The sequence below is a fragment of the Erinaceus europaeus genome, chromosome 1 (genome assembly GCF_950295315.1).
Source record: "Erinaceus europaeus chromosome 1, mEriEur2.1, whole genome shotgun sequence".
Taxonomy (NCBI): Eukaryota; Metazoa; Chordata; class Mammalia; order Eulipotyphla; family Erinaceidae; genus Erinaceus; species Erinaceus europaeus.
In genome coordinates this window covers 96,101,663-96,111,746 of record NC_080162.1, presented here as the reverse complement: position 1 = coordinate 96,111,746, position 10,084 = coordinate 96,101,663, and the positions used below count along the sequence as shown (strand labels likewise).

General features: G+C 42.0%; 1 protein-coding gene across 1 annotated transcript in view; it reads left to right on the top strand.

Moving 5' to 3' along the window:
• ARHGAP22 (Rho GTPase activating protein 22) overlaps positions 1 to 10,084 on the top strand; it is a 240,466-nt gene that overhangs the window by 82,289 nt on the left and 148,093 nt on the right. Inside the window, exons 4-5 of the mRNA XM_060191343.1 lie at positions 3,793 to 3,818; positions 7,449 to 7,454. Of these exons, the coding sequence (XP_060047326.1) occupies positions 3,793 to 3,818; positions 7,449 to 7,454 (32 nt within the window). The remainder of the gene's footprint in view (positions 1 to 3,792; positions 3,819 to 7,448; positions 7,455 to 10,084) is intronic.

Sequence of the window (10,084 nt, the reverse complement as noted above, 5' to 3'; positions counted from 1 at the left end):
CCTGCCACAGGTCATTCACCTCTGTCCCTCTGCCCTCACTGCCTTTATTCCAAAGGTTGACTATTGATGGAAAGTAGTGCTGGATTCCACTCATGATAGTGATCTTAGACTTTCCTTTATAAAACATAAGTAAGTAAAAAACAAACAAACAAACAAAGGACTACGTGCATCTGAGAGGTGAGTATGAAAGAAATCATGAAGGTGGATGTAAACAAAAGTTTAGAGAGCCCGATCTCGTCTAGTTTCCACAACTTTATAAAGGAGGGAAATAACTCCTAGAGATGTCACGTGGAACAAATGACAGCTTTGGAATCAGATAGATCTGAAGTTGATCTGAATTAAGTTTGACATCAGTTGTATATGTGGGCTGAGATGCTGAATTCCCTTTCCTTTTCTTTTTTCTTTCCTTTCCTTTCCTTTCCTTTTTTTTTTTTTTCTTTTCTTTTCTTTTTCTCCCACCAGGGTTATCCCTACCCTATGAATCTACTGCTCCAGTGATTATTTTCCTTCCTTCCTTCCTTCCTTCCTTCCTTCCTTCCTTCCTTTCTCTCTCTCTCTTCTTTTATTTATAAGACAGAGAGAAATTCAGAGGGGAAGGAAGTTAGAGAGGGAGAGAGAGACTCCTCCAGTACTGCTTCACCATTCATGACTCTTCTCTCCTGCAAGTGGGAATCAGGGCTTTGACCTCAGGTCTGGGTGTATCATCACCCAGTCCTTTTCCTTCTCTTTCTTTTTCTCCTTGTTCTTTTTATTTATTTATTTTTAACTAAACCTTATCATTGGTAACATAGAAACCCCATTATTTATGTACAGCTAAGGGTTAAACTGCTGAACATAGAGACATCTGGGCACAAATCCTAACTCATAGGGTACTCATAAGGCCTTAACCCTGAATCCACTCCCTAGCTGGGCACTTTGCCTCTGGTTTACCTACCACTATTTTCCTTCTGGTCTCTGCATTTTGTGTAGAAAAGAGCTTTAGACCCTCAATGATGTCTCAACTTTCCTGACTGATCCACTGGTGAAAGACCACTCCAATGATTGTGACCAAAAGCTGTCAGCATCCTTAGCTTCTTAAATCCTGCCTTTGCCCCTCCCTGACCTGGCCCACAGTGTCAGAGAACCGCATTATGCTGCTTGGTGAGTCCAGTGGACCAATGCAACATGCTGTAGTCACTCAGGTAGCATGTAGACCCTGTCACAAGCTTCCCCACATGGTCCTCCTGGAGAAACACCTGGGGTGGTCTTTGCCCCTCTGCTGCAGCTCCACAATAAACCTTTATCTCCCAGACTTCCTGAACCAGACAATCTTCCTTACCTATCGCTTTTCCTATACTTCACTGGTTCCTGGTAGAAATAACTAACGAGGGGGGCCCTGGGGTGGCATACCTGGCTATACACACATATCACCATGAGCAAGAACCCGCATTTGAGTGCCCACTTCCCATCTGCAGGGGGAATGTTTCATGAGTGATAATGCAGGTCTGCAGGTGTCTATCTTTCTCTCCCTCTCTCTGTCTCCCCCTCCCCTCTCAATTTATCTCTGTCCTGTTAAAATAAAAAATAGAAAGAAAAAAGGGAATTCATAGTGTAGGCACCAAGCCCCAGCGATAACCCTGGTGGCAAGAAAAAAAAGAGAAAGAAATAAGAAATAACTAATGAAACAGGTACCAGCAATTCCACTCACCAGCCTAGACACAGGAGGAGTCCTTGACCCCAGCTGAGCCCAGATGTTTATCATCAGGGAGCCCCAGTCCATGAATGGAGCCAGCATCTCCCAAGAGATGCCAACCTCAGACCTAGACATTATTGACCTGGATAACACTCCTAAATCTTCCTGGGACTATATTCCTTTTCATAAACCCCTCCCCACAAAGCCTGACTGCTATGATAGTCCCTTGCAGTTTCCCTAGTCCCCACCCTCTCTCTCTCTCTTTCTCTCTCTCTCTCTCTCTCTCTCTCTCTCTCTCTATATATATATATATATATATATTTAATTATTATAATAATTATAAAATTATATGTATATAATTTTTATTTATAAAATGGACACACTGACAAGACCATAGGGTAAGAGGGGTACAATTCCACACAATTTCTACCACCAGAACTCCATATCCCATCCCCTTCCCTGATAGCTTTCCTGTTCTTTAACCCTATGGGAATATGGACCCAGGATCATTATGGGGTGCAGAAGGTGAAAGGTCTGGCTTCTGTAATTGCTTTTTTGCTGAACATGGGCATTGACAGGTCGATCCATTCTCCCAGCCTGTCTCTCTGGGGAAGTGGGGCTCTAGGACACAATGGTGGGGTCACCTGCCCAGGAAAGTCAGTTGGCATCATGCTACTAGCATCTGGAACCTGGTAGCTGAAAAAGAGTTAAGATATAAAGCAGAACAAATTGTTGACTAATCATGAACCTAACACTACTGATCAATTTTGACTCATTTACAGTATGATCTCAAATGCCCATATGCCTGCTGACAAAATAACCCACAATTTTCCATTTAATTGCATGAACTAGATGTAATATACTAATTCTCAAATTCTGGTTCCTGGAACAATGTGCCCTGCTCACTGTTAAAAGTGACAGATGTGCCCAGGCAGGGAGTTTGCCTGCCATTTGTCTAGTAGATGCAGTTGTCAAGAGGAGGGATGTCCAACCATGCTTGATGCTGCCCAGAGCATATAATACACGAGGATGATCACTCTCAGCTCACAGTCTTGTCCTCTGTCCGAAGACCTCTTTCCTTCTTTCTCTTCTCTCACCATAGGAGAGTCAGCCAAAAAGACAGGAGAACAGAGAGATGGGGACTATAAAAAAGGAGGAAGAGAAAGGGGCTAGTGCAAACTTGGGTGGAAAGATTAGGCAAAACTTTAACGTAGAATCTAGAAGTGTGTTCCTAAGTCTCTAACTATTCCTAATACATGCCCCCAACAGTTTCCAGAAGATAGATTCTACTGTTTCACTAAATAAAAGATTCTAGGGTTGCTTTGTTTGTTTTGTAGTGGTTTTAACTTCTGCTTGTAATGTTTTTGAACGATGAAAACTCCTGCTGCATTCTCTGTTGATCAACCTTATCCATTTCCACTGTTTAGAAAACTAACATTAAGTATCTTTACTGGGGGAGGAGAGAGAACATAATGATTTTGCAAAGAGACTCTCATGCCTGAGGCTCCAAAGTCCCAGGTTCAATCTCCTGCACCACCATAAACCAGAACTAAGCAGTGCTCTGGTTAAATAATTAATTAATTAATTAAAATATATATCATTATTCCAGTTCCTTACTCGACTTTGAATAGAAATGGAATCAAATAGAATGTGGAAAAAAAACTTCTGAAACATTATATAGGAAAAAAAAGTAACAAGTTATACAATTTGGCAAATAGAAGATGGGAGGCTTTAAACAGAAAACAAAGAATAAATGAGATGGTAAAGGTATAAACATTTTTAATTATCCTAATAAAGTCATATTTATTGATATAAATATACCAGATTTGTATGTTTTTTAAAAAGAAAATGGGAGATTGGCCTTAAAAGAGAGAGAGAGAATAGCAAACACATAAAAGATTGAAAAATAATGATGGGAAAACATAAGCCAGTAAATGCAGATGTAACAATATTCAAACAAAATTCAAGGTGACAGAACCACAATGGAATGGAGAAATAGTTGACCATAATATAAACAATAACCTTCCAACAAAATAGAACAGCTGTGAATTTTTCTGATCCTAATGATATAGCTTTGATGGATATATAAACAAAAGAAAAACAGTGATCATCGTTTTCCATTTATTTTCCAAAAGATGAAATCACAGTGACATGTTCACTGACAATAGTACAAAAAAAGACTTAGAAATTGGAAACAAAATGATAGTGAGTCACAGAGTATGTATACAAAAGGAAAGAGAAAAAGAAATCTATACATATGGAAATAAAACCCACTGCTTTTGTATCTCTTAAATTAATAAGAAAAGCAAAATATCCATTCAAACTTAAGCATATAAGGATGACAGATTTAAAAGGCCTTTGACTCTAATCAAAAGCATGAAGAATGCTTCTGAACAACCCTAACACACCACAATGAGCAGGATAGGAGGCAGACAGTAGCCACAATAGCATTCTGGATGCTAGAAAACCACTGGTCAAGAGGTGACAGGAGAGCTGGACTTGAAGCCAGCATTAAGAGAACATAGTACCTATCTAATTTGCAAAGCAGCAGCCCTTTAAGACCAGTCACCAAAGAATCCAGAAATATAGTACCATATATTTCTGGAAATGTGGGCAAAAGAGAAGCTTAAGACAAGAGAATTGGGTGAGTCATTTTAAAAAGCAATTATATCCCAGATGTCTTGAACAGCCTAATGCAGTCCTATCTGCCCTTCTGCTCTGGAGTTGTGTCCTCTGGGAAAGATAAGAAAGAGGCCCCTCAGGGTAGGTGGAGATACTCAGGAGCTCAAGAATACAGGACTTGCATTGTCTAAAGGTTTCCACTTATTTAAATTCCCAGAATGGGGGTGTAAACACTGAGTACTGACTGATAATCATCAAAGTTATATCAATATTCCAAGTGGTTCAGGAAGTCATGTAGTGATGTGGAATTAGAAAGGGGTAAAACAGTAGAATCTTGACTTTCCAGGCCAGAAGATCCATGGATAATGTCTAAAATGCTCAATAGTGGAGCCATAACATAAGTATGGTATTCAAAAATAAACATTAGGGCTAGCAAGATAGCTCGCCTATGAGGATGTGTTAGAACCCAGTCCCCACCGCACTGGGGGAAGCTTTGTTGCTTTGCCGTCTTTCACTCTCTCCTCCTGTCTGTCTCTGTCGCTACACCTGAGAAGGCCTATCTAGAGCAGTGAAGCCTCAACACTGACTGAAATAAGCACTGAAAAGGAAAAAATCCTCACCTAAAATTGCTGAGTGTGTTGACAGAGATTCATAGATAATGCTTCATTACTAGCCCTGTAAAGCTGCTTGTTTCTTTACACTATATTCTTTTTTTATTTTTATTTTTTGCCTCCAGGGTTATCGCTGGGGCTCAGGGCCTGCACTATGAATCCACTGCTCCTGGAGGCCGTTTCCCCCCCCCCTTTTTTGTTGCCCTTATTGTTGTTAATGTTGTTGTTGTATAGGACAGAGAGAAATTGAGAGAAGGGAAGACAGAGAGGGAGAGAGTGAAAGATAGACATCTGCAGACCTGCTTCACCAATTTTTTTTTTCCTTTTCTTTCTTTCTTTCTTTCTTTTTTTTTTTTTTTTGCCTCCAGGGTTATTGCTGGGGTCGGTGCCTGCACTACGAATCCACTGTTCCTGGAGGCTATTTCCCCCCATTTTGTTGCCCTTGTTGTTTTATCATTGTTGTGGTTATTATTATTCTTGTCATTGATGTCATTGTTGGATAGGACAGAGAGAAATGGAGAGAGGAGGGGAAGACAGAGAGGGGGAAAGAAAGATAGACATCTACAGACCTACTTCACCACTTGTGAATCGACTCCCATGTGCACTTAACCCACCGGGCTACCACCTGACCCTCCTTTACACTATATTCTTCAGTAGCTTTAACATTTAAGTGAAATAACTTATTTGGTGGATTTTCAGAATATGAATACTACAAGTCAAATCTGCAGGCTATAGCTGTGTGGATGGCATGAACAATAAAATATTGCAAGACTTGATCTTTATCTAAATTATTTCAGTTCTTCACAGTGAGACTGTATCTAACTTCATAATTTTTTTTTTTAAATGATGCAGTGCTGGGGAGTGAACTCCAACCCTCACGTGCCCTTGAGCCTCCTCTCCAGTTCAATTTTTTAATTTTTTTTTTAAATAGCAGAGCACTGCTCAGCTCTGGTTTATGGTGGTGTAGGTGGATTGCACCTGGTGTTTTTTTTTTTAATGTTTATTTTATTTATTTATTCCCTTTTGTTGCCCTTGTTGTTTTATTGTTGTAGTTATTATTGTTGTTGTTGTTGTTGGATAGGACAGAGAGAAATGGGGAGAGGAGGGGAAGACAGAGAGGAGGAGAGAAAGATAGACACCTGCAGACCTGCTTCACCGCCTGTGAAGCGACTCCCCTGCAGGTGGGGAGCCGGGGTTCGAACCGGGATCCTTATGATGATCCTTGTGCTTTGCGCCACCTGCGCTTAACCTGCTGCACTACAGCCCGACTAACTTAAGAACCTCAGGCATGAGAGTCTCCTTGCATAACCATTATGCAATCTACTCTGCTCTCCCAGTTCAATTTTTTTTTTTAACTGTTAGAGTATTAGAAGAGAGAGAGGCTGATGCACTGCTCCACCAACCTTGAAGTTCTCTTGGTGCTATCCTGTGGGGTGCTAGAAGGCAAATGCAGTGCCTTACACATGGTAAGGCATTAGCTTTTGCTGATGAGTCATCTTTCAGCCCCAATTTAAAAAAAAGTTAAAATTTGAACAAGAATAAACAACAAAAAAGGAGTGGTGGTGGAAATCAGTGAGATAACTCACCTGGAAGGATGTCTGCTTCATCATGCATATGAACCAGGTTCAAGCTCTAAGTATGTCACTGGGTAGTACTGTGGCATCAGGGAAAGATTTTGATGCTTTCGTTCTTGATTTCTGACTATTTCTTTTCTTTTCTTTTCTTTTTATTTAAGAAAGGAGACATTAGCAAAACCATAGGATAAGAGGGGTACAGTTCCACACAATTCCCACCACCTGATCCACCCCCTATTCCACCCCCTCCCCTGATAGCTTTCCCATTCTCTCTCCCTCTGGGAGTATGGACCCAGGGTCATTGTGGGTTGCAGAAGGTGGAAGGTCTGGCTTCTGTAATTGCTTCCCCGCTGAACATGGGCATTGACTGGTCGATCCATACTCCCAGTCTGCCTCTCTCTTTCCCTAGTAGGGTGGGGCTCTGGGGAAGCAGAGCTCTAGTACACATTGGTGGGGTCATCTGTCCAGGGAAGTCTGGTCGGCATCGTGCTGGCATCCAGAACTCTGACTATTTCTATCTGAGGCAAGAGCATTGGGGCCTTAAGGGAGAAAGAAAACTAAAACCAAAAAAAGAAAAGAAAAGAAAAAAAAAAAAGGAACAAGACAGAGGCCCAATTTCAGTAAAAAGAACAAGTGAGGGGCTAGACTGAGGACTCCCTCTTCCAGACAACCACTGAGCCCAGCTAACCTCTGAAGAGCAGTTCGGGGTTCTTTACAGGTGCTCAAGAAATATATATGGAAAACAAAACAAACAAAAAGAAGCAAACTGTCTCTAAGACTTTGTGAGAGCAATGGTAGTTATCATTGGGAGGGCGGGTGCAGTGTTAAACTACACCCTGAAATCTTACAATCTTGTAAACAATTATTAATCTCAAAACAGAAAATTAAAAAAGAAAAAGAAAGGGAAAAAATGCATGTGCAAGAATGTGGTAGACTTGCTGTATCTGATAGCTCTCATCTAAGAAGGAGCCCAGAGTCTGAAACAAGATGTGCACCTCATGGCATCATACCCAGAAACTCTTGTCAGCATTGCTGGGGGTGGGACTGTGAAGGTTTTGGGGGAGCTCAGATTAGACATTTAGGGCTCCAAGAAGAAAGTCTTCAAGCAACAATACAAACAGGGAGATAGAAAAATCATTCAGGTGGGTTACTGTTAGCCTAACATCCAGTGCTGGGGCTAGGAGACTTGGGGAGGAGGGGAGTTGACAGAGGAAGCCACAGAGAAGAAAACATGGGAGGAGAAGCTTTGAATATCCCCCCCCACCCCCCCCACCCCCGTGTGGCTGATGTAGCTGTAGGTTCTAACAGAGGCAATTTAGCTCTCACTCTGAGCAGGCTGGGTTTTGCTGGTTGTTGTTGGTGTCTGTGTGTGTGTGTCTGTGTGTGTGTGTCTGTGTCTGTGTGTGTGTGTTTCAAGAAGATTAAGTGATGGGAAGTTCAGCAGTGGGAGAGAAGACTGATGTTAAGTTTGATTTAATTTAGAATATAAGTTTGAATTTCGGAGGCAGAAGGATAAGATGGATGACAGAGCAGATGCTCTTCTAGGGGTAAACATTAATACTGACCCATCAGAAGCCCAGAAATCTTTAAGAAAGAGGAATCCTTTGAAGAATAAAGAGAGGTTCTCTGACCCCAGAGCAGTTCCAGCAGAGAACCAGTCCTCTCTGTCCTCCATTATTCAAAATTCACACATTAAATGACAGAGGAAAAAAAAAAAAGAGCAATCATGAGTTAGTTCCTTTGTCTCTTACTTCTGAGGAGGGTACCTGGATTATCTCCACTTGAGGGGTGAGGGAGCTGGGGAGCTGGCACCAGGCCTAAATTAATGGGTATGCCATCATGGCGCCTGGAGTTGGACTGAGATTCAGCAGCTGCTCAGAAGCAGCTCTCTGAGCTGTTCAGTGTCTCCTGCAGGACCTCACAACTTTGGCTATTCAGGACTCTGCCCTCCATGGCCCTTCTCCTAGCATAATCTGGGGTTGTGATTAAGATGCTGTCAGGCTGGTCAGAACCCACCCCATGCTCACAGAGCATATCACAGAGCAGCCCCTGCATCTTAGGCCCTTTCACCTCCAGATGGTGTCAGTTCAGCTCAACTGGATGGAATCCATTTAGCAAGCCCTGACTGACCATCCTTCACAATGTGTAAACTGCCACTCAAAACCGCCCAGAGATCATTGTGATTATTGTTGTTATGATTATTGCTGCTATTGATACCCAAGTCTGAACTACAAATTTAATTTAGATACGCCCTCTTGTCTGCTTTCATTTTTTTTCTTTCCCTTCCTTCCTATATTTCTTTTTAATTTCTTTTATTTGATAAGCCAGAGAGAAATTGAGAGGGAGAGAAGGAGAGAGAAAGAGAGAGTGAGAGCTGCAGCACTTCATCACCACTCATGCAGCTTCTCCCCTGCAGATGGAGATGGTGGCCTTGAACCCCAGTCTTTGTGCATGATACTGTGTGTACTCAACTGGGTAGACCACTACCTAGCCCACATTTTTGTCTTTCTTATAACTTCTTTTTTTCCTACCATCTAACATAGTGCCTGATTTATAATTGATGTTCAGCAATACTCAATGTTTATATTAATTAAGTAATTGAATACATAGAAGACTAGATAGACAATAAGTAAATTGAATGAGTGAGCACTTTGACCCAATCTTGTGTTAAATTGTTGGTAGGAAAGTAGATCATTGTTTCTGCAAAGTGCCTGATGATTGACAAGGAGCTTGCTGACTGCTCCTACCACCACCCTTACAGTGTAAGTCTATCCAGGTCTGTTGTGGGCTGTGTCTGTTTTTTGTCTGTGTCATCAGTGTCCACAACAGTGCCTGACATGTGACAGGTACTCAACAACCACTTTTTAGATAGATTTTCTCAATTTTCTATGACCCTCACAACACCCTTACAAGGGTAAATATATTTCGTCTCTGTTGTACATATAAAGGTAGAATGTAAGTTTGTATACTTTTTTTTATATATTTATTTATTTTCCCTTTTGTTGCCCTTGTTGTTGTAGCCTTGTTGCGGTTATTACTGTTGTTGTTGATGTCATTCGTTGTTGGATAGGACAGAGAGAAATGAAGAGAGGAGGGGAAGACAGAGAGGGGGAGAGAAAGACAGACAGCTACAGATCTGCATCACCACTTGTGAAGCCACTCCCCTGCAGGTGGGGAACCCGGGGCTAGAACCGGGATCCTTCCGCAGGTCCTTGAGTTTCGTGCCACGTGCGCTTAACCCGCTCTGTCACCGCCTGACTCCCACGTTTGTATACTTTATTACATACTATAGTAGAAAAAAAAATGAAATCAGAGAACCTGGGTTCAAATCCCATCATAGCACCTAGGAGCTATAGATTTGGGCAGATCATTGAAGCCTCTGAGCCCCTCATTTTTCACATAGGGGCCTAGGTTCCTGCTGCAAGGAGTAGTGACTGTATAGTGCTGCCTAAACTTGCAGAGATAAGGCTCACACTACCCTTAAAATAAGGTCTGGCGCAAAGCACAAGGACCGGCATAAGGATCCCGGTTCGAACCCCGGCTCCCCACCTACAGGGGAGTCGCTTCACAGGCGGTGAAGCAGGTCTGCAGGTGTCTATCTTTCT